The sequence below is a fragment of the Tamandua tetradactyla genome, chromosome 21 (genome assembly GCF_023851605.1).
Source record: "Tamandua tetradactyla isolate mTamTet1 chromosome 21, mTamTet1.pri, whole genome shotgun sequence".
NCBI classification, from domain to species: domain Eukaryota; kingdom Metazoa; phylum Chordata; class Mammalia; order Pilosa; family Myrmecophagidae; genus Tamandua; species Tamandua tetradactyla.
Window position 1 is genome coordinate 33,843,305 of NC_135347.1, and position 25,790 is coordinate 33,869,094.

Consider the following 25,790-nt stretch of genomic DNA (forward strand, 5'->3'; position numbering starts at 1 on the left):
GATATGTCTTTAAATTCAGGTAGAAATGTTTTAATCTGTCTACTTTGAAACATTTTTAGAACAAAATCACATTGCAAACATCTTAATAGAACCACAGAATGTTTATTTTGCAGTGCATTTTCTTATATTCAGAGTGTTGAAAGTGATTTGGGAATGATGCTAGTATGACTTCATCCTACTTGGCCTTACTCAGTTGACTTCTTTTTTTCTTTTTTTATTTGAAACAAAGAAGCCAACTCTATTATTAGAGTTTGGGCACTATCACCTGGACAAGCTGACACCTGAACCCAACCATCACACCCACATTGAGGGTTTTTTTTTTTTTAATATTTTTATTATAAACAGCAAACAAACACAAGCATTCATGACATGGTTACAATCAATGGCACACAATATCATAACATTTGCATCTCTCCAGCAAAAGAAAGAAAAAAGATAAAACGCATGCATACAATACCCTTACCACTCCCTTTCATGACCACTAGAATTTCAATCTACTCAATTTATTTTAACCTTTGTTCCCCCTATTATTTATTTCTTATCCATATTTTTTACTTATCTGTCCATACTGTAGATAGGAACATCAGACACAAGGTTTTCACAACCACACAGTCGCATTGCAAAAACTATATCATTATACAATCATCTTCAAGAAACAGGGCTATTGAAACACAGCTCTACAGTTTCAGGTACTTCCCTCTAGCTACTCTAATACACCATAAACTAAAAGGGATATCTGTATAATGCATAAGAATAACCTCCAGGATAACCTTCCCCCTTTCCCTTGAGAAGGTTTTGATGCTGAGTCCCAGTTCATTCTAGGATTTCTTTCCACATTGCCAGGAAGATTTATGCCCCTGGGAGTCATGTCCCACATAGAGGGGGAGCGCAGTGAGTTCACTTGCCATGTTGGCCGAGAGAGAAAGGCCACATCTGAGCAACAAAAGATGTTCTTCGGGGGTGACTCAGGCCTAATTTTAAGTAGGCTTAGCCTACCCTTTGCAGGGATAAATTTCATAGGGATAAACCCCAAGTTCGAGGGCTCAGCCTATTAATTTGATTGTTCCCACTGCTTGCGAATATATCAGGAATTCTCCAAATGAAGAAGTTGAATTTTTCCCCCCTTCTCCCTATTCCCCCAAGGGGACTTTGCAAATACTTCTTTATCCACCGTTCATATCACTCAGGGATTTATTGGTGGTATCACACTAATCTGGACAAACCTACAAAATTTCATGCCCTATTCAAGGTTCTATGTACTTTGGTGTCTAATTAAACTGTTCATATAAGTTAAATTAGGAAATGCATTAGTCAAAATATAAATTTTGTACCAAATAAACTCAATTGACTTTTGGATACGTAATACACAAAAAGCTCATGATTTGAGAAACCCAGAAACATGGTTATTGCTCTAAAATTTTATGTGGGTAATAGAACAAACTTAAATACACAAACCTAAACATTATTCAAATCATAGAAATGGGGACCTAACCTCATTTGGGCAAAGGTAAGTGCTAGATACTGAAGATTTAATAAATTATCAGGTAAGAGTTTTAACTTTTTCTAGGATGTAATACTGGTGGTTTGAAAAACAGGATCCAATCACAACAGCATTTTAAAAAGATGTTTTTGGCTCTGTAGCTATCAGGAAAATATAACCCACAACTTTTTAAATATCCTAATATGGTGAACAATTAGCCACAAAAAAAATCTGTTTCTGCTAACGTAAACCTGTTTATTGTGATTGTTAACAAAACAGACTTTGAGTCTGAGTGATCTAAATTTAAACCATGGTTCTACCACTTCCCAAACCTCAGCCATGTCCTATGACCTCTTTAACCTTACTTTTCTTTCTCTCTCTCTTTTTTTTTCCATTATTTTATCTAACCTCACTCTTCTGATTTGTTAAATATAGATATGCAGTAGTGCCTTTCTCAGGGGGTTGTGAATGTTAGATAAAATAACACCTGTAAGAACCTTAGCATAGTTCCTGGTACATACTGTATAATTCAGCAAATGTTGCTAAAATAACTCAGGTTACCAAAAGCAAGGGTCCAGAGGCTGGCCGTCTTTCCTATTTTCAAAGCCACTGATACATCAACTATTTCCCTTGTTCTTTTGTTTTTATTAAGACTCACAGATGCCTTCTTGGATAGTCTATTTGCTGTTCCTATTAAATAAGCTTTTCCTACAGGATGAACTGTTTATATTTTGCTGACCCTGTGGTAGAGGTAGATGTTAGTCTGTCCTTTGGCACAGCTGGCTGTCTTTGAGCATTCTCTAGAGCTATAAAGATGTTTAAAGAGTACCAACAGGAAGGTTAGTGCAACTCAAAATAATTATTCCTTCTTCTGAGCACATAATTTTCTGACAAAATACTGAGCTGCCTGATTAAAGAATTCGACCTAGTGCTGCTTTCCGGGTTATCAGCCCCTTTCAAAGGATGGAGGGTTGAGTTTCTTAGGTTCTCAGGGAAGCTTAACCCCATTATACAAATAAATTAACATACATTGGGACATTTATCAATATTATGTGCTTCCATTTTTTTCTAAATAAAATCAAATAATTTCTTACAATAAGTGAATCAAAAATGTCTGTTTACTATAACCTAGCTGTTGGCCTACCTATATAAGGAAGAAATATATGTATGTGTTTTCCAAGTATTTTGTGTTTTATAAAATGGTATCAGGAGAGGGGTACACACATTTTTAAGATGAAATTTTTTGCTGGCTCAAAGCCAATGCTGTATTTGGAGAGAGAATAATAAATGGAACAACTAAATAACAAAAAATGGACTCTGAGTAAGATCCTGGTACCACTGATTAGTACTGAGGAAATTCCAACGATAGTTGATGAGTGAGAGACCAGAGTGATTTGGTGACATGTTTTAGGGGCAGAGGTGATTTGTTTGAATAGGTAGATGGAAAAAAAAAGCCTTCCAATCAGGAAATCATGCAAAAAGTCAGAAGACAGAAATAAATATAGTGTGTTTGCTACGTTGTAGTTGGGAAAGGGGTATTGTTCAGGAAAAGACCAAATTAAAGATGGTTTGGACACTTTATAAATAAAAAGTTCCACTTGATGAAATAGAAAAAGGAGCAATTGTAGGTTTTGAAGAGCGCAATGACTTGATTTTAGAAAGGGGGGACGGAAACTGAAGGAATTTGTGAATGTTAGACAATGACTAAAATCCAGAAGTAGCCTAAGCATTAAGGTTAAGATTATTTGAAATAGAATCCTATTATCATACTACACTAGAGTTATAGTTATTTTAGAGATCCTCTGTTATCACGCTTTTTTGAATGGGGGGAGTGCATCATCCAGGAATGGAACCTGGGTCTCCCACATGGAACCATGCTTTTATTTTAAAGATGAAAAAACATGTTTAGATGTAAAATTACTTGCCCAAAGTCACAGTGAATAAGGTTGAGAGGGAGTGGGAGGAAACAGAACAAAAGATAAAATAGGAATCGAGAGGCAAAGATGGAACCAGTAAGTACTGAAAAGATGAATGATAATGAAACTGGCATACTCAGAAGGTCACGAACTTTGACTTTTCTTCCAGGTGCTGTGGAAGTGAGAGGATAGACAGTCCTCACAAGTATGTGTTGAGTCCTGTTCCTGGGCAATATGTCCTCCCTTTATAGGAAACAAACATTTTCCCATCGTAAGCCTTCTCATCTTATCACAGGCCCAAGAAACCCCATCTCAAAAGACCCTCAGTAGAGTTTTTTTTTTTTTTATGGGGTATTGAGAGGGGGTGTGCAATGCTAGGGGACTAGTTCTTTATCCTTGATCTCAAGGCTACTAAGGTAGCCTGAAAGGATCAGAAGAATATATTCTTCTCTAGCTTGGTCTTTCTTCAGTTTTCAATTTGTGGAAAAATAGGCCCCCTTTCTATGTGGTTTCCTATTCCTCCTTCTTTAAACAAATTTTGGGAAAAAAAATAATGTTTCTTCTGTGTCAGCAAGATGCATGCTAAGTGCAGTGCTCTGGTAATGTCTGCATAGGAAGTGAAGTGGAAATTATAGTTTACAGTGTGAAATGGATGGGCACTAGGCTTTTACCTTAATGTAAGCATGTCCTTAAGTGTAGCCTGAATTGAATTAAGAACATACTGATGATGCAGTTCTTACAGGAAGCTTCATCAAAAACTCTGTGGAGCCATGAAATTACTGACTTACTGGTTGCAAAGATTTGACCATCCTATAGCACTTGTACCCCAGAAACTTGACTTTATCTAAAGAAAAAAACACTCCACCTAGCCCATCTAAGGCAGGGTGTGTCCCATATCCCAGCATGGCCCTGATAGAAGAATTCATCTCTTTACATTTGAGAGAGAGGGATGGTCCTCAAAGTCTCAGCTGGCGTTCAAATACCTATTTTAGTATCAATCTGATCACTTTATAGCCACATCTTCTATAAAGTTATCTTCCTGAACATCCAACAAAATAAATTTCTCTCCTGGAGCAGGAATGTGTGGGCACACACACTCATCTTTGAGAAAGGAGGGAAAGGAACCAATACTTAGCTAAACTTTTATGAAAGGAATATACCCTTGTAGATGCCACTGGCAAAATCCACCCCCAAAGCAAATCAAATTTTTAAAACTATTCTTTTCAAAATATATATTATGCTGGAAATCAGCTAGCCACAAAGTTAAGGTATTCAATTCAGTTTTCACAGAACACACACCTCTGAGCCAAGGGATGGAGTTTCCATTAGCATTAACATCAGTCTTGTGAGTTTGAACATCCAAATTCTTCCACCTTTTTAAATTAGTCTGAGTTTATCCTGAAAGTGTTCATTCGAACAAGCAAAGCCTCCTTCAATGATATCACTGGCCTCCAAACATTTCTTGAAAAAATCTATTTTCCTTCTCTTGGAGACTAACAACCAAGACAGTCGGCATAATTGGCTACAGAAGACCATGGACATAACATAGATCCATTCAGGATCTTCAAATTTCTGTGTATATATAGAGAGAGACACACTAACCAGAAGGCTCAGGTAAATTAGGGGCTCACTTTCATTGAACTTTCTGAGTAACAGAGTTGACTCTGACTGCCATGGCAGGGGTGTAGGAACATTCACTGGTGGTTTTATCTGCTGGGGAAGGAAATTATTTCAGGAAAGCATTTTTCATAATTTTCTATAAATATAGTGAAAGTGTACATTTTTACAGATGGGAGAGTAATCAATTTTCTAATTATTTTCCATAAATCTCCCAAATTAGTTGTTATTGGTGATTTCCTAAATATAGTAAAATATCAGTGAACAAAGCTTTGGGATAAAGTTCTGTGTTACCTGTGTTTTTAAACTTATTTTGTCTATAAATCACCTGAAGTTGCCTTTTCAATTGACTCTCTTATAAGTACCTTGCTTTAAACATCTCATTGGTCCATTCCCAGTTGAGTAAACAAATTAATACTAAACAGCTATCATTCCTCTAAGTTGTTCCTTCCTAGTTGAGAATAAACACAGTTGATGCTAACCAGCCATTCATTCCTCCTGGTCTCTTCCTACTTGAGGCCAAACAAAGCTGACACTGTGCAGCTATTAGTCATTACCTCTGCAGACTCAGCTTCTTTCCGGCTCTTCCCGTCAAACTCCCACTTACCCCAAGAAGCGCTGCTGCACAAAGCTCTGGCCTTTCACCAGTTCTCATTTAGGCCTTTCTGGTGGGGGCAGAACATTAACAAATACTTACCGGGCTCAGGGAAGAGAAAATACGTAAGACGTGGACCCTCCCTCAATGACTTCATCATCCAGTGCGATGCGAGGGTGGGTGTTGTACTACCCGCACCTGATAATGACTCTTCAGCCGCATCCCCCATCAGGCCAGAAGAGGAACCACCTGCCGCAATGATCGCCTCATCCCCATTGGAATCTGGAAAGTGCAGCCGTCAGTTTCCAGCTCTTTTTGTAAACAATTAGATCATATTAGTGAATTTAACTGCATGACTCCATTTCTTTGGCTTTTTTTTTTTTTGTGCATGGGCAGGCACCGGGAAATGAACCTGAGAACTCTGCCACTGAGCCACCATCGCGCTGCCCTCTTGCATTTTAACAATTTTATCTTAAATGTGTAAATGTTTAAGAATCAAAGCATTATTAAGTACAGAAATTATTTCAGGGAAAAGAATCTTCCTAAATCTCAAGCAGGGTCCTCTCTGTTCCAAAGGCGCCTGATTTCCTAGGGATAAATCCTTAAGAATTGGCTCAGACTCTGTGACTGCTGGCCTGTTTTTGGAGCCTGCATGCCTTGCACTGAAAACTTATAGGACTGTAAGTCCAGCCTGGGCTCCCCAACTCGGCTTTCCCGCCTTACCTGCCCTGGCCCCTAACCCAAACCAGAGCACACAGGAGCATGAGGGGAGGAGAGAGTTCTGATTTATCTAAAGATAAGTCTTTGATACATATATTTTCTAACATTCTGGATATTATTTTAATTGGTGGCCCTTGCTTTTTTTTAAAATCATTTTTATGACTGTAATGAGCTATTTAATAACAAAATTGTTACTAGAATGGCAGGAATAAATTCTCTCCTCCCTACCAGCAAAATTACTATTTTCATAGACTTAAGAGTTGCATTGCACATGAAACCAGAAGACTCCATCCTGTATTTCTCATCCTCTCAAAAAGCTCTGTATTCCCTTGGAGACTGGTTAGTATTGCTTGTGCCCTGAACCTTCCCCTTTTACCACTGGGTAGTAAAAGATTTCAAGCACTGAATATGTCACTTCTAGGTCTGATTAGTACTCCTTAACAGGATTTGTAAAAACGTAATTTTGGTCTTCTACTCTTGTCTCAATACTTGAATTTCGCTGTTGGCATACGCCTACAGAAGCTTAGGTTTAATGTGAAATCCAACATGAACTTTAGAATTTGTACTAAAATAGAAATACTGCACAGGAGTTTCTCAGACTCTTCCATCTCTGTCAGGTGCTTTCTACATCAAAGAGAGAGAGTGGTGAGAAACCACAGGGTTGTTTTTCTAGACTTACAACAGCACTTTGAGGTGAGAAGTCTTCATGAGAGAATGAGGAACAAATATGTAAACGAAGCTTTCAGAAAACTCCTGCTGAAAGTTTAGGCTTAATAGAAGAGAACAAACTTTCCTATCCAACTAGGACTTTAATATTGTTTCTTGAAATTCCTCTTTTTCATTTCTTAAAAAGTATAAATTATTAGAGGTCACAATATTTATACAAACTTATCTTTGCAAAGTTGTTTTGGCTGATACCTTGCCCTCTTTAGAGAAAATTTATGGAGGTCAAAAATTAGTTTCCTGAACAAATTTTCACTTTTCATTGTAGTTAGTAATAGCTGTGAGCATCTTTGGATTCATCTTATTGATTTGTGTCTCTATATTGGTGAATAGATAGGAGGTTGTCTGTAGGAATAGAAGTGATTTGTTTGAAAACCAGCTTTTAGGAAATATATGTATATGACCTTCCAGAAGCCTAGAAACTCTGTGATACTATTTTTTCCGTTTGTAATGTATCCAGAGTATCATCAGTGTTAGAACTAAAAGAGAACATCTGTTTCAACCCTTTAATTTCATAGATGAGGCCCCTGGGGCCAAAGAAGATGAATAGCTCCCTCAAGGAGACACAGATAAAACTCAGATCCATAGGTCTTACTGACTCCAGACGCAGTATTCCTTCCACTATACTACACAACCAAAATATTGTTAAGCATCACTGGAAATAAATTCAAGGCCATAGAAACGTCTGTTTAGTTAACTGAAATCCAAGCTTAATCCTTTCCAATTTTTCTGTTTTCATATTATCAGTCTCACTCCTTTGATAATTGCGTATTATTTCTCCTGTTTCTCTGATGTGAACCTTAAATATCTTGGTTCCCAATTCAATATCACACTGAAATTACTTGCATTCATTTATACCTTGTGTCTAATCAATGTCCAATAATTTTGCATTCACAAACTATTACAGCATCTGTTTTTAATTATAAATTCCCTGGATGGCAAGGACATTAACTATTTCCTATCTAGTGTGGTCCCTAAAACTATAAAGGGCACATTGGAAGCCTAAATGAGTGTCTTAACATGAAGTGCTACTTTTTCAGAGTTCATTTGTATAGCAATATCTTTGCACTCTGGGGCAGCCCCATGGTGTATGTTCTTTGTGGCATCTGCTCCCTGGAGGATCTGCTAAGTGATAGTTGCTATAATAGGGACTTTTACTACAGCTCCAATCCTTCTGTTTCCTTTTATTAAACCCACCCTTCAACCAGCTAGCTGAAGAAGCTGACTGCACAGAAGACAATTTTATTTTTATACAGTGTTTAAAGGACTGTTTTCAATTAACCATCAAATACAGTGTAATTATGGAATATAGAGTCTAAAAACTAGAAGGAACACAGGAAAGAAATCTTTTCTACCTATCCTTTGAATAAATACTTTGAATAAAGGTAAAGGACTCCTCGACAACCTTTAAGGTTACAACTATTAAAAACAGTTCATTTGTATCTCATATAAATCCTCATTGCTGCAGTGGAATCCTATGATTTATTACTATGTCTTCTGTGGAAAGATTATTTAACAAATTGTCATGAGTGGTACAGAACATAGCTAGAAAAAGAATCTCTGCTTTCTTAGAATCTTTTCACAACTACCTTTATTCTTTTGAAAATATATCTTTGCTTCTCTTATTCTGTATATTTTTTTCTGAATATTTTAATAGAATGAATTATCATCTTGAATGAAAGGAAGGGAATGATGTCAGAATTAATTAAAGTCAACCTTGAGAATGACTAGCCATGAAGGATAATAGGGAAACAAGTGTTCCCAGGCAAGTTTCAAGACAGCCCACCTGGTTTTGGTTGCCTGTGTGTCAGAAGTGACTCTAATTTGGGTAGAGGAAAAAAAAAAAAAGAAAAAACAAATCTTGGCTTCCAGAAGAGATGCCCCTGAATTCAAATAAAAAGCATAATTTGGTGTCAGGTTATATCCAGGATCTTTATAACACTCCTTCACCAAAGGAAAATAGATTTCTGGGCTCCCTGAGAAATAGCCTTCTTGACTCCATATTACTGGGGCCAGAACAGTGAAGATAGAGGGTCGAACGAAATATCCCAAGTCAGAGAGCTGCACACCATTCAGGCAAAATCTGGTCGGAGAGGAAAGCTGTTCCCAGGGTGAGTTAGCTTCCCAAGGCAGCCAGTAGGTGGGTGTGTTTCACAGAAGGAAGCAGCGGGAACCCGCCTGTCAGCCAGCCTTTAGAGCTAATTAGCTCAGCATACAACAAAGATAAGTGAGCCTGGGAGGAGGCCCCCTGAGGGGTCTTTAGATTCTGGGAAATGTCTGATTGGCAGATGTTAAAAGGGATTCTTTGGTAATCCAGTGCATCAATGAGCTGCACAAATTCAGTCCAGGACTGCAAGAATTCAGGCATGAGGACACTCTGTGTAGGAGGCTCACAGAGACAGACCTGAGATGGACAGAACCTTGGAATCCCTGAGACACATCATTGCCCAAGTCTTGCCGCACAGAGACCCGGCTCTGGTCTTCAAAGACTGTAAGTACTAATAGGGGAAAAGTTTTGCGTTTTTTTTTTTTTCCACTTTTTAGGAAATAGTCCTAACATCTAGTCACATCCTATTTACGTATGGTTTCTCTAAAATCTCTGTAGTCGTATGCTGTGGTCCAAGTGAAATTTAACTTGTTCCTGATTTCAGTCCGAAGAATGATTTCATTTCACCTATGATCATTAGTCATTGGGTTACTTTGTCAGTGATATTTCTTGCTAACTTTAGAAGTCTCATTCTAAAATCTAAGACTCACCCAAGACTGAATGAATTTTTCCAATGCTTTTTAAGTAAGGCAAGGCTGATTGTTACTGCTATCAAAACTAAACATGACTTGCTAATAAATCAAATGATAAAATACAACTATATTTCTTAACCTGTTTTAATCCTCCACAAAATACATGCTAAATCAAGTATTGTGTTTGTCTGAAAACGTTTGATGCAAACAAAATATTAAAAATAACTAACTACTGAGCTCTTAAATTTTAATAACAAATGACAACACTTTAGTTAAAAGGCCAATAAAATGAGATGCCTTACCATCTCTGCAACACCCCCTCACCCCCACCCAGGGCCATGGCAAAGTTACTTCAAAACCTTTACTTTCTAACGATTATGAAAAATAGTTCAACCAAGTTTTCCGATTCTAGCAATGCTATTAAACCATTTGTCATGTAACTTTGTTTCTGGAACCAATTTGATTGCGGAACAGGCTATCTTCACATTGTATCTTATCTACAGTGGGTTTCATATTACAAAGGGCTTCTGAAATAAACTTTCTATTGAACGGCTCAAAAGGTAAAATGCATACAGAATTTTTTTTTTACTTCAGTAGGTTACAGCTTTCCTCTTTGTGAATATAGTTATGTAAATTTCTGTCTCCATCAAAACATCAGTGGTTTGAATTTTTGCTTTCTGATTGCTGAATAACGTTACTTTCCAGATGTCCTTTTAGTTTATATTTCTCATATGTGTGATGAAGAAAGAGAAATGTTAGACCAGTTCATTCTATGAATTAAATTGTAACCAATCTGCCCTCTAAGGCATAAAACGAAAGCCCCTCTCTCTCTTTCTCTCTCTCTCTCTCTCTCTCTCTTTTTTAATACTGTCTTCCAGCATTTGTCAACAGCTATGTTGGAACTAATAAAAATTACTCCCTCCCCCAGACTGGCCTGGAGTCTATTCAGGTTTGGTATGTTTCTTTAAGTGAAGAGGGAAGGAAAGAATGTTGGTCTCTTACAATAGCACTGAATTCACTAGTGAAGGGTAAAAGGGTTCTTAGGGTGCCCCAAACTTTGGATAAATTATATTAGACCAGAAGTCCTATCTGGGGGTTTGAAAAGTGGAAGAGAAAAAGAAATAGAGGGGATGTTTTACCCTGACCTCACTGCAAATTTGAGAAATTTAAATCAAACTATATGGCCCACTTTTTAATCTGAACTAAATTCCAACAGTTATTTACAATTAAAAAAAAATGGAATAGAAAGATGGTTAAGATGAAACATATATTAAGTTCTATATCCAGACCTTTGCAGGTACTCATTTGTATGGAAAAACAAAAAAGTGCTCCATTCTATATATTTCATTCATTAACGTAGAACATAAGTTTGATCAGATAACCTTGCCTGCTTACCTTACCCTACCACTCTGCAGCTGCTTAAAGGACTTAACAGATGTGGATTCTGAACTGCTGATACTCTTCCTTCTGACTTTCTTTAATCTGAAAACTGTTTAAATGAAGTAAGCCAAATGGCAAATTTATAGACCAGGAATTTTCATAATGCCAAAAGGTCCAGCCATCCTCGTGGAATAAGTGGATCAAGGCTTACTTACTTTCTGGGGTGGACATCAAAAGTATCTCTGGGTGCTGCACCGTGCTTTGGCAACCTCTAGTACACATACCAGAGTTGGGCACGTGGGTCTCTTTAATTTGGTGCACCGTAAATTGCACTCAGCGCCCTGGGGTGGGCAGCCTATAAAAAGCTGCCACTAGCTTGGAATAGTAGGTTCTGAGGGGCCTCTGCTCAGCTCCTAGTCACCCCTGGCCCCTCCCCACCTCCAGTCCAATCTCCTCCTTCCAGAAGGAAAAGGCTGAGCACCTGAGCATAGCACTCCAACTCCTTGAGAAAAAATTGCTACCTTGCATTCCTGAAAGATGGAAAGCCAATCCAAGAATATTTAAACCCCAATACAAAGGAGCAAAGCTGAAGAACTGCTTTTAGATGTTTTCTAAATTCCTCTTCTATAAATTGGCAGTCTTAGGTTTTTTTCTCTTTGCTCTATGCACACACATAATTCAGGGAGTATAAAAGGTCGTTTGATTAATTTGTTGCCCTCAGCTTTTTTTCTCCCCCACAGTTAGCTTTTGATTTGTTTAAAAACAAGCAATAGTAAACTGAATTTTGTTTTCAAGTGGGTCAGGAAAAGCACCCAGAGCATTTTTTGATCTGAAGACTGATGCACATGGGAGTAGTTACATTCACTTAAGGAAATAAAATTTGAATGCATTTCTCAGCCAAGGAGGCCTTCCAAATGGTATTTTGCAGAGCATTCAATCTGTCATTCATTTTAGACAAGGTGTTCATCTGGCAATAGTTGTGACTTGCTTTTTGTTTTGTTTTTTTTTTAAATTTTCTGTCCTGTAAGGAAATGAATTCCATAACAAGATCCACCACCCCCCAACCTTTTCCCTATTTCACGTTTCAAATTTAAAATAATTGAGAGGATTTAAATAAGGTGGACTCTCCATTTGAAGTTTTCTCATCTAAGCTGACACTGAGCTGCTCTGTACTCCATAGAGTCCTTCACTGCAGCCAACTGAGAAACAAGTAGCACTGAGAGTCCCCTTGCCACCAGCCGCAATCCCCTTGCAGGGAAATATGGCATCTCTCCATGTTACCTTCCATTCTTCGCTTTGTGTAATATCCAATTTCTTTTAAATTCATAACAAAAGATGAGCTACCCTCAAAATAGCCCATGTCAATTCTTTTGAGAGAAGGTCTGTAAGCACTCGATTTGCCACTGTTTGATGCCCCCTCATGTGCTTTCTCAAAAGAAATCACCTCATGATTTCAAGATGGCCGCCCTTTCAGATCCTCGTTGAGTTTTAACTTCTCAAAACTCCAAGAGCATAATATACCTGTCTTCTATCTTTGTGCTCAACCTTCATTCAGTAGGACCACGAGGATGTCAGGTCCTCATAATGTGTTAGCCCTGTGTTAGGGGCATTCTTTGCAGCAAAAGGGTAATGGAGGAACTATTGTTATTTGCAGGTGAGGGAACTGAGGCACAAAGAGGTTAAAGTGACTTGCCCAAGGTCACACAACTAGTAAGTGATAGAACCAGGATTCAAGTTATGTCTTCCAATTCCTCACCTTTAGCCATGACAGGACATTGCCTCTCAGAAGTTCTACATTAACACGGTATTAGTGCCGTAATAGTAGTACCTGTTGGGGAAAGAAATTCACTCTTCTGGTAATGTGGATGGAGTGCATTGAATAGTGATGTCTGAAGAGGACTGTAAAGGGTGATTAGAAGTGTGGCAGGAGTGTGGGAAGGGAAAAGGCAATTTGGGGGAGAGGGGATAGATAGCATTTCCAAAGGCAGATTGGACATTACAAGACTGATGAGTTGGGGGAGGCAGAGACAAGGCGGAGAATGCAGGCTGGGACCAGGTCAGCAAGAGCCATGCTGAAGAGCAGGCTACAGGGAGCCATTGGAGTTAACAGTGATCCTAGATTAGTTCTGCAAGTTTATGGCCTCATGTTGCTTTGGGGAAAAGTTTATGTGGACATCTGTTGGAGGTACACTTCCTGCTACGTAAGTCAAGTAGAATTGCAGCTCTTTCTCAGCAAGAATCATTTGCCAACTCAGGCAAAATGCAAGAGTTCGTGAATGTCAAACACACCCATAGGGAAAAGCCACTTTCAATGATGAAAGACCAAAATCAAGGCAAACTTTCTTAAACAGATTGTTAAAAAGTTACTTTAATCACCATTGAAACCCTGAGAATGAGTTGGTATCTAACACTGTCTTGTGAAGAGACATGGTAGATTTCATTAATATTTTCTCCCAAATTTTGCAATGAAAAAATGAGATGGAGATTTTATAAGCATTGCACAATTGGAAGCAAGTATTTCACGTATTGGCGGTATATTAACTCTTCCACTTGGGAAAACATTTTTCTGCTTGAGAAGTTTTATTTATATCAGACAGGTATAAATAAAGTTTTATTTGTATCAAAGAAAAAAGTGCATTTTTACCCTTTGAAAAAATTGGACCAGACTGTAGAGCTATGAAAATATCTTAGTAATCATGAATCTGGCTGCACACAACATAAAAGAGCAAAAATCCTTGAGTCGAGTATTGTCTCCATTCCATGCTTTTTAGTGTATTGAAATCTATAAATCTGATGATACATTTGTAGTTTTTTTATTTCACAGAAAGGAATGGAGTAGGAGGTAAAGGATGAAGATACTTGTGCAGTAAAATCCCTACACCTTCTGCATTGCATACCACACATAAAGTATCTCTGAAGGAATGTGGTTAAAAAAAGAAAAAAGAGCCAAGCCTCTTGCTCACTAGCTCATTTAAAAATAACAATGGCATCTTAATTACAATAATTTGAACTCTGATCATTTTAACATCTAAACTATGTAGTACTCTACTGACGCTTATTCAAATGCTAATTTAGTTTATTACAGGATGTAATGACTTATTTGAATTTATGCTAGAAAGAATGTAGATCTTAGTTCAGCTATCACTGGCATTTGAGCTGTTCTTTCTCTCCCTCTCCCCAGTAAATATACAGTTGGAAAAATCTAAACACTAAATATCTCAGCTCCAGAGGAAAATTTTTCAAAATGGAAAAAAATTACGTGGCTTCTTGATCTCTTAATGGCTTTATCTGCCCTAATACATTCAATTTCTTATAAATGAATAAAATAAAATAAATCTAAATAAAATATGGTAGACATCCATTGTATAGTAAAATCTAGTACTTGTCATGGTCTGCTGTCTCAACTCACCATAGGTTTTGTTGAGGTATTTTTTTAAACAGTTAAGATTTGTTAGCCTGAACTCAATTTTAACAACTTCTGAAACTCATGTGTTAAGTTACAGCCCATAATAGGATACAGCTGCGTAAGGGTGAGTTTCTAAGTTATGATTTTTCGGTTTAAATGATATGGTTTTACTGATTATGTGCTACAGATTGATTTAAGAAATGTAAGACAACTTTAGAAGCCTTTCATAAAAGAATCTTCTTTTATTTAATACATTTCATATTGAAGTTTTAACCCCACAGCCTCTTGTTCCTCTATGTTCAAACGCCCACGTAAGTTTTTTAGTCTGTCAAAGTGGTTAAAACAACCCTATTTAAAAAAGAAAAAAAAGAATCCTATTGAGAGTTTCATACTGACAAAATAGACAATTATTACCCTCCCTGTATTCACTCTGTTTGCTCATGGAATGTTGTTTGAATTGTGGTTTTTCTTTTTTTTTCTTTTTTTCTGCTGGGATGATGAGCAGTTGATCCCTATTTTGATCTTATCCTGTCAGGCAGCTGTGACAGTCATTTAGTGACACCCCACCCCTACTTTGGCACTTATGTTCTCTTCTGTTTAGTTCACATTTCTCTCATGAGACTCTTCACTCTGAACTGGCTTTCCTGGCATGTTTTCGTCCACACTGAGTTGTAAGTCCCGGGAGGGCATAGCTGTACCTTGCACTTCTTTAGAATACCCAGGGTGCCTCCCACAGGCCAGGTACCCAACAGGTGCACGAGAGATAATTTTGATTGCTGATCAGTTGCTTTTCCCCTTCCTTACAAAAAGGAAGAGCGTTCTTCACATTGTCAGTTGTTCTCCTTCAGGATGAAATAAGCCGTGCGTGGAGCATTCTGAGCCATCATCCCCTGACACCTTAACCATAGCCTAATTACATGCAGGTTTAGGTTGCTAGTCAGATGAGACAGCGGGCAGCATGGGGGAAGAAGGGGCTCTAAGGGCAAGCCCAGCCACCCCAGCAGCTTCCCAGAGCACTGCCTAGCATTGGCCTTGGCAGAGCAGCCCGCAACTATGCCAATCACCGCATTGCACAGACTTAGGAAGCCGCTCCTTATTTTCATCCTCAGCCTCTACCCTCAGCTGTGGGTTACCAACCGGCATGCCCCTTGCTCTTTAGTGCCAGGCTCTGTCTGAGCCTTGTACAAAGGCCCTGGTTTAGATAGTCATGGCAAAGTCGTTGAAAGCTTTCTTATGATGACCATTCCTAGGGAAGGTAGGTTATAAACCTAAAGCCACATTTGCACATATTGGCCATTTTAACTAAGCAGATTTAGTCAGCAATGCAAACAGCGTGGCTGATCCTTGATTGGTTTTCTAAAACCGGTGGTCCTGCAATATTTTAAACGCAATGTAATGCCAGTACCAGGTGGTCCTTGGTAAAGATATATACTTATAGATACTTTAACCTTGTTGGTTAAGTAAGTTACATCAGACTTTTATTTTATGCTACTTTTTGATTGGATGGCATCATCTGGTCCATGAAGCATATATAAGCCACACACGTGGACTTTGCCAGGCTGCTGTTACTGCTGTTTAATTCTGGTCTATTTAATGACTTTTCACTTTAATTTATCACTGTGAGTCCCTCTTTCGCCTTTGTATTCTCTCCTGTCTCCCTCTTAAATATTACTTCACGCTTCCACAGATACAGAAAATAAGTATTATTTAAATTTCCCCCCAAATGATTCACATATCAACAATTTTCAATTCTAAAAGTGAAAAATTAAACAAAAAAGGTGTATCCTTTTGGCATACTGTAGAAGTTCTTCTGAGAGGTTACCTTTGTAAAACAACCCACAGGAGCACAATTCCTCAGCAAAGTCCTCCAGGTGGAGGGCGGGGGTGAAAGAAGAAAAGAAAGAGCAAGCGGTAGAATAAACACAAGTCAACTAGGCACCTACGCACAAGCATTGTTAAAGCAAAGTTCCTCGGCTGGGAACACAGCAAAACTCCAAGGTATCTCGATCCTGCTGCATGGCTGTGGCTACCTTTCAAAGAATGTCTCCACAAAAGGAAAAGGGGACCCAAGTCCTCCATATTGTACCCCACACACAAGCTGTGTCTGCAAAATTCCACTAGCCAGGTCAAAACTCGGCAAAACCTGAGGATGGTCCCAAACAGCCAGACAAAGCAGGTTCTGTTGGTCAGTGCCCTGGGATTCCTCCAACTCCAGCGCAAGTCCCAAAGATACCCATTTTGCATGAACGTTGAATGAGCATCATGCCTGGAGCTGGCTCCCTAAACTATTTGTAGGTCTTTTTTCTGTTTTTCCTCAATAAAAATGGGAAACCACATTGGTACAAGCAAGTTGCACATGACTGAATTGCTAGGATAGCAAATTATATAGCAAATCATTTTAAAATATCACCTGCTAGGGCTATTTAATTAGAGGTTGCATTAAAATATTACATAATATAAATCCATCTGTTCAGAAGCAGAGAAGTAATTTGAAAATATGTTAGTCATCTTGAAAGCCTCTTAATAATTTATCCTTAAGTGGTAACCTTTCAAAATTGTGTTTAATTGTTTGGTAAGGAGATTTTTACCCAGCTAGAATTTTTTCCTTATGCAAGGCATAAAGAAATTGGTTGATTATTTTGAGTAGGCTTATAATGAACTTCTGAGATCCATTTTTGTGGCTGGATTGACTATCTTCTAAGCAGGAATAAGGAATTGTACTGAGCAATGAATGATATTGTTTCTACTTTCCTGAAGCTTAAGTAGTCACTGAACATTAATTTGAAACAAAAGTTATCTCCTTTCACTCTATCTTTAGTTTTGCTAAGGGCAGGTCTTATTAGAAAGTGAAATATTGGGGAAAAAAAAAAAACATTCCACAATCTTGAGATCTGTCACACCATCCACTTTTTTTCTGGCTATGCCAGAGCTTTGACATTATCCCAATGATATTTTAAAAACTCTCTTCTTTCCACCTCTGAATTCTTCACATATTTTGGAAATAAATTAAATAGCACAGTGTGTTTGATTATAGAATTTTCAGACTTGCAGGCTATTTTTAGAATGTTAATGATATGGTTTCCAACCCAGGAACAGTTTCAACGATGTGATATGCGAACACATAATCATCCCTTTTCTTTCTCCCACCACCTCTACCCACAAACAAGATTTAACGCCGTAGTGCTAACTATGAGAGAAGCCCTATCCTGAGTATTTTCCATGTTAAGCCTTCTAACAACCGTAGGACATACGTTTTACAGATGAGGAAACTGACACGTAGAGAAACTTTGTGTCTTGCAGCTGGTGAACGGTAGAGACAGAATTCAAATCCAGGCAGTCTGGCTGCAGAGTCTATACTTTTAACTAAGTCAACTGCCTGCCTGTTGTTAAAAGGCAGAGAAATGGGGTGCATAATTTATTATGTAGGAACTAGCACCCATATTGCCGGATTCTTTTATAACATACTCTGTAACCCACGGGACATGTACATTCTCTGCATCTCAGACTTCCTATATGGAAATAGAGATCATGTGTCCCTTTAGACATCTCCATAGTGTCCAATATAGATGAAAATGAAAATACAATAATATATATAAATATGACAAGTCAGGATTTTTAGGACTAAAGCCCTGAGAGTGTCCAGTTATTAATGTTTTTCTCAGAAAAGGCTTCAGACTGATTCCAAGTTACAAAAGGAGCAATCTTTCGTTTGCCTCCTCTGTTATCCACTTCCTGTTCTGGATTTTCTGCCCAGGCTCCTCATAGAGGTACATTCTGCCTTGGCTCTGCCAAGAATGCACATCAGCAACTGCACATTCTCTCCAGGTGACTGAGCGTGACCTTCCATATCCCCATACCTTCATGGATAGAGCCACCAGAAGCAGCAGGGCTGGGGACAAGGGACTCTGGTCTCCTGCCTCTCTCTCCCACTTAGGTAAAGCAGGGGCATCAGGAAGGGGAGGTTCATTTATATTTACTAAGAGAAACCAAGCCCCCTTATCCCGTCTCTCATCAAATCACATACCCTTCCAGATGGCACCCTTTCCCCTCACTCCCTTATACAATTAATGTTTCAGGCATAATGTTTTTCTTACTCTTTTTTGTCAAATGCATTCACCCCTTAGCGAGCACAATTTCTTTCCCTTCCCCCACCCCTGTCCACACCTCATTCCTCTGAGGTGGCTCAGCTTAGGTCGTCCTATGCAGATTTTCTTCTACCTTTTCACCCATACTTAGCCCCCATCTCCTTTCGCATTTATTTAATAATTGTGTCAAATTTTTAATCTTTAATATTACTTTCAAATCATTTCTTTCCTACAATTATTTATCATACTCAATATTTTATTCACTAATTGTATTATTAATATATTATTTTTCCAATCAGGTTGTGAATCTCTGTGGGCAGAGACCTATCTTGAATTTCTGTATTACTCTATACCATCAGAGTCAAGGTTGACTTATACCACTTTGTGGCTTTGTGGCTCCCAGGGTAGTTCTTATGTGAAACCTTCTATTCCAGAAGGAAGTCCTGACCTCTCCATGAACTGTATTCCCTTCACTTACCATCTACATTTTCATTCTATTGCACTGAAGCTGTTTAGATTGCGTAGAGTCTTCTTAGATTCCAAATAAATTCAGCACTGCTTCTAGGGGAATAGCCCCATGCTGGATACCAAGGAGAGAAAAATGAACCAGGGTCCTTGCCCTCTAGAATCTCACAGTCTAATGGAGAGAGAAGACACACCCATGCAACCAAGTTAAATAACAGAAAAATATGCTCCATCGGATAAATTGTTACTATAAGTTATTTCATTCTTCTAGTCAGAAGGAAGTCCAACCAAGGCTGAATTGATAAATTTAGCCAGGAGCAACACATCGATCTTATTAGCATGGCATACAGGAGATGAAATGCTAAGACACTGGACCACTAATGGAACAAGAGTTCTGTAAAAGAGATGCATATGAACAGGAACAAGTAAGACATGATGGAGGAGGTGACATTTTTTTCTGAAGTATGGGAAGAAATTGAATGGATGGAAGGGAAGGGAGGGGCAGAAAGAACATTCAAAATAGGAGGGAGAACTTGAACAAAAGCACAGATGATAAATAAGCACCACATGTTCAGGGACAAGTAAAAAGACTGCCCTTGCTGAAGCAAATTGAGGAATTCTTCTGGAGTGTCAGAAGGTGGGATAAACAAGGTGTTCCACATTTTTTATGTCTTCATCTGTCAACTGCCTTATAAAAGCCTCAATGCTAAACATTTTAATTAAAAAAGAAGCTTGAGAAACAGAAAGATGAAAAATCTCTCATTTATGAGAGATTTGCTTGAGGATCTAATTGCCTCTCTAATCCTCCGTCATGTTCAAATTCCAAAATACAGTAAAGAAAGCAGCCACACTAATGTCTGAAAACCACATAGCAAATCATCTTGTTGTTGATACTTGAAATATTCAAAACTACTAAAGTGGTCTATTACTTGTGTCTAAGAAAGCAATTTGTAGCAGTGGAATGGATTAAGAAGTTTGACCTGTGAAGTCAATTCTGTCAAGCGCCTTTCTTTACACTGGGATGATAGAAGCAGACTGAAAGTGAACTGAATTCTGTGCTATTGTTCCTAGGATCTCCATGACAATTCTTTTAGTTCCTCCCACACTGGTAATAATGACAGAAACAAGCCCAAAGATGACCTATGAATGTTAAATACTGGACTAGTTCAGCTTGTCCTCACTACAGAGTCTGCCAAATTGTGTCCCATCTGCTTTTCCAGGGACCAGAGTCACTCCAGATGACCAATTTATCTTGTCCTGGATATGGCTGAAGCTCTTGTCTTTTAGTGTCCATTGAGATAATGTAGATACTTTTCAAAAAGAATTTTACTGAGAAACTTGGGGAGAAATAATTCACAGCCAAAAATGATGTATTCCAGATTATGAGGTGGCTGAAATCCAGGGCACAATCAGTCACAAGCCTACTCCAAGCTCTACACCAGTCTTCTGTCATTTCCTCTTGTGGTCCCTCCTTTAGCCATCTTTCCAGAGCTCCTCCTTGGGCATGCAATCCGTGGGTTTTAACACCATTGCTTTGCACCAGAGAAAAGTTTGGCATTAAAGACTGATCATCAGGAGACCTGTTTACATGAACACAGTACAAGTTCAGTTCCAAGTTAGAAACACATTATATCACCTGTATGAGAAAATACAAATACTTACCTTAACTTAGCTTGACTTTATCAAGAGCAAGTGTAAGAAAAATGGCTCATGGGAAAAGGTGGATGAAATGATTCCTGTGGAAGTCCTCCTATGATTCCCCTGTCACCAGCTCCACAAATGGAGCACATCTTCAGTACCTTTGATGACATCCAAATATACATTAATTTGCTCCTTCAATGTTCCCAGCATGGAGGGAAAAAGACAGTATAATTCTTCCTCTGAAAGTTTCAGTCTCTAGGAGAGGTAGACAGGCAATTCCTGTTCTATTATATTAGGAGTTTCTTGGGATGAGTGAGAAGCATAAACTTGACACTCAGAACAATGTTAAAAATCTCAGGTCCACACAGAGATCTTGGAATGAGCTGAGACTCAGCATCAAGGGATTGAGAAAAGCCCTAGAATGAGCTGAGACTTAGCATCAAGGGATTGAGAAAACCTTCTCCACCAAAAGGGGAAAGAGGGAAATGAGACAAAGTGTCAATGGCTGAGAGATACCAAACAGAGTCGAGAGGTTATCCTGGAGATTATTCTTACGCATCAAGTAGATATCAACTTGTTATTCAAGATGTAATGGAGAGGCTGGAGGGAACTGCCTGAAAATGTGGAGCTGTGTTCCAGGAGCCATGTTTCTTGAGGATGATTGAATAATGATACAGCAGTCACAATGTTACTGTGTGATTGTGAAAACCTTGTCTGATGCTCCTTTTATCTACCTTGTCAACAAAGGAGTAGAACATATGGAATAAAAATAAATAATAGGGGGAACAAATGCTAAAATAAATTTAGTTTGAAATGCTAGTGATCAATGAAAGCGAGGGGTAAGGGGTATGGTAGGTATAATCTTTTTTTTTCTTTCCTGTGTTCGTTTTATTTCTTTTTCTATTGTCTTTTTATTTCTTTTTCTGAATTAATGCAAATGTCCTAAGAAATGATGAATATGCAACTAAGTGATGATATTGTGAATTACTGATTATGTATGTTGATGTTCTATTTGTTTTTTTAATTTTTTAATTAATAAATAAATTAAAAAAAAACTCAGGTCCACAGCTTAATAGTTGTGTGATTGTAACTTAAGCTTATTGTATTTCTCTTCTATAAAATGTGGAAAATAATACCAATTTTATAAGGATTAAATGAGAAAATGCATAGAGCCCAGTATATAAATGATACATGATAAGGGATGTGGGAGTAAACATTTCTTCCTAAGTACGGTTTGTCAAACCTTAACTTGCATCAAATTGCCTGAGATTCTTATTAAAGTGCAGATTCTGGTTCAATAGGGCTTGGGTGGGGCCTGAGGTCTCTGTATTACTAAAGAGCTCCCAAGTGACACCCATGTTGATTCTTGGGAGACCACACTTTGAATAATGAAGAGTTAGAGGTTGTTATGTTTTGTTTTTGTCATTGTGTTTGAGGAGCTGATGCATAAATGAATCCAGACAAATGAGTAGGTGCCACAAAGAAGACAGCAAATAGTGGAAATAAGGTCACTTTTGGAGGGGAAATGGAAATATGAGGTTGCCAACAGCACAAGAGGCATGTGGTCATTTGAGGGCCCTGAAGGGTGGACTTGGAGAGAGAAGTGTGGAATGAGAGAGAGTGGTAGGATGATAGGGTCTTCTATGGCTTGCCGAGAAGTTATTGATCCCAGAGGTAATGAGGGATCTACAGAATGATTTTAAGCAGGTGTGAGCATTTAACCAACTATGAGATTCAGAAAGATTACCCTGGAAACAGTTGGAGGATGGATTGGTCGGGAGGGGATTTGTATCAGGAGGGTATTGTTCTATACTGGGTGAGACATGATGCATATGAACCAGTGCACAGCCATGTAGACTAAGAGGAAGTAATGACTGGGAGAATCAAAGACATGGAATTGCAAAACTCAGGCATGTATTAGATGTGGAAACAGGAAATTAAGTTTAAGCTTATGCAAAGTGTATTAGTCAGGGTTCTCTAGGGAAACAGAACCAAAACGAATATCTGTAAATACAAGATTTTATAAAAGTGTCTCATGCAATTGTGGGGATTCATGAGTCCAAATTCTGTAGGGCAGGCCGCGAGCTGGCAACAATCATGAAGGTCTTCAATGAATTCCCAGGCCAGGCTGGCTGGCTGAAGTAAAGCCATTCTGTCATTATGGAAGACACTCCCCTTAGTTGATCATAGATGTAATCAGTGCTAGATGCAATCAAGTGACTGAAGATTTAAGTACAGGAAATGTCCTTGCAGTATGGTTAGGCCAGGGCTTGCTTGACCAGGCAACTGTGCACCATTGCCTGGCCATGTTGACACATCACAGTGAGTTTCTGACTCAGATGACTGAGAACATGGTAATATCACTTGCTAAGTAATTCAAGAGAAGGAAAAGGTTTTATGGAAAAGAAAATGAGCTACGGTTAAGCGTATGTTGAGTCTGTGCAACACCCAAATGGAAATATCTATTAACAAAGTTAGAGTTACATATCCAGAGTTCAGGAGAGCATTTTGGGAGCTTTGGGTATATAATATTGTAGCTGGAGTTGTGGAGATAGGTTCTCTCGTTCGAGGAGAGCAGTAAAAAGAGAAGCTAAAGAAGAGAAGGACAAAGACTCTCATGTAAACCAACCTAGGGGGTGAGTAGAGGAGGAGAAAGCCCCAAAAGAGACTGAGGAAAAATGATTAGAGGGATGGAAACAGAATCAGGATAAAATACTGTCAAAAAAGCTCAGGGAGATAAGACTCTCTAGAAGAAATTGATTAGCTGTGCCAAATGCAGCTGAGAGGTCACATAAATAAGGATGGAAAATTAGGAGCTAGTGATATTTGCCAGAGTTGTCTCAGTGGGATAAGGTAGAGGGAAGCTAGATTGATTGTGATGGGCTAAAGAATGAATGAGAGATAAGGCAGCAGAGACAGTCAATGTAGAATGTTCTTTCCAGGAACTTGGCTAGAGTGGGAAAATTTTAATAACTAGTAGCCAGAAATAGTCCCAAGGTTGAGTTTTTATTTGACTTCTCATTTATTATCTTGGTCATACATATAACTGCTGGGAAGGAGTAAGTAAAGAGGGGACTTTTCAAAATAGGACATCAAAGGAATGACTAATAGAACAACCTGCAGGAGAAGCAGCACAAACTCATTTGGGACTGGAGGAAATAGAGGAGCTGGTCCCTAGATATAGGGATGGGTATCGCACACTTAGTAGTGCAAATTTTTTCTGTAAGATGGAAGACAGGATTGTCTGCTGAGAACTAAAGTTGTCATTGCAGCTGGAGACTAAACTATATAGTGAGGTCCTGTCTCAAACTATGGTTTTTCTTCGGCAATACTTGACCCTCTTGTCACACATCTTTGAAATTGTCCATAAGCCTCCTTGTTGATTCAAAAAAATAAAGGAGTATGTATTGCATAAATAAAGCATCCTCTGACCTTTGGAATTCCAAGCAAGGCAAGCTGGCCTTCTTCCCTCTGCACTCTATTTATCTAGTTTTCCAGTTGACAAAAGGAAATAGAGATAGAAAGATGGATTATGTGTGTGCATGTACATACATTGCACTCTTTAGGGATGATCACATACATAAGACCATCACGGAAATCTTCTAAGGTTGCAAATAAAAAATTTGAAAGCTACTGCCTTTATTCATGCAGAAATTTTATTTAGTACATACCTTGGAACTCTTCAGTCCAAATGGCTTTTGTGTGCCAAAATTCTGGAGTTGATTCTCCCTAGATAATCACGAATCTCCATCTTTCTACTCCATGTCTTAGCTGACATCATTTGATCATGAACAAACTTAAAATTGGAGTCTAATGGCCATTGATGACTAGCAGAGGGACAGCCCACCAGAATTGATTCCAGGCTTCAATCTCCAGGACACCTATGCTGAATCCTGAAGGTCAACTGCAAGTAGAAAAACAATTGGCCAGTTCATAAATCCTTGTTTTCTTGGGAGTGAGAGGGAGGGGAAGGTGGAGGGGAAACATACAATTTAGAAAATAAAAGTTCTAATTCTATTTCGAGTTACATCAACTGGGCTAAAATATCATTTTAAATGTTTTTAATGAAGGAAAAAACCTAATAACCAATTCTCTGCTTGACCATGTCAACATGAATTTCATTGGCTAATACGAGTATTGCCTTTTAACTATGGTTAAAAACCATAGTTTTTAACATGTAGAGACCATCAACTCCTTTGAAGTATTGAGAATTTGCCTGAACTACTTACTTTTGAACTTGATCAGTGACCTAGAGGTGAGGTGCAGGAGCCAGGTGCTGTAGAACAGCTCAGAAATTTGCAGTATTCTTGCCTCTAGATGAAACACTGACACTCCTGGCACTCCTGAAAAATATCAAAGCCCAGCCTTTTGAAGCACATCCAGGATTGTATTCAGGAGAATGGCAAAAGGCACAGACACTATGTTATGGGAGGAATGTTTGAAGGAACAAAGACTATTTAATCTGTACCTTGGGGGAATGTGAGAGTTGTCTGTATTGGTATACTTTCCTATGCAAGTGAGATCCCCCCACCCCCACCCCCGTTCAAAATGGCTTAGGGAAAAAGCAGAAGTGTTAGTTTCAGATAACTTGAAAGTCTAATTGAAGAGTCTCGATTTGGGCACAGCTGGAATTCCAGACTCAGAGAGTGTCCTCAGAACTCACTTTTCTTTCTCTATCTCTTGGCTCTGTCCTTCTCTGTGTTGGTTTTCCTCTCAGCCAGGTTTCTTCCTTGCAGGGGCAGTGCCTCACTTACTCCCTATCTCCCCAGCAATCCTAGTGAAAAGAGGGAATGACCCTCCAACGTTTCCAACAAAAGCCTTGGACTCACTGGCCACATGATTTCGCTTTGGTGAAATCCCACCCCACAGCCCTCCCACCCCCAGTAACCCGTGGGGACTCCATGGTTGAAGGAAAAGTGTTTCTTCAAGGAAAAACTTTGTGCTATTCCCATAAGAGGGGGAGAAAACACCAGGCAGGCAAAATCAGCAGATATCCTGTATCACCTTTACATGTATGTTGGGT

At 38.7% G+C, this 25,790-nt stretch overlaps 1 protein-coding gene across 1 annotated transcript in view; it reads left to right on the forward strand.

Moving 5' to 3' along the window:
- Window positions 1-9,275: 9,275 nt before the first annotated feature.
- Window positions 9,276-25,790, forward strand: part of LIX1 (limb and CNS expressed 1) — a 78,249-nt gene continuing 61,734 nt past the window's right edge. The window contains exon 1 of the mRNA XM_077138702.1: window positions 9,276-9,542. Coding sequence (XP_076994817.1) covers window positions 9,461-9,542 — 82 coding nt within the window. The 5' untranslated portion in view covers window positions 9,276-9,460. The remainder of the gene's footprint in view (window positions 9,543-25,790) is intronic.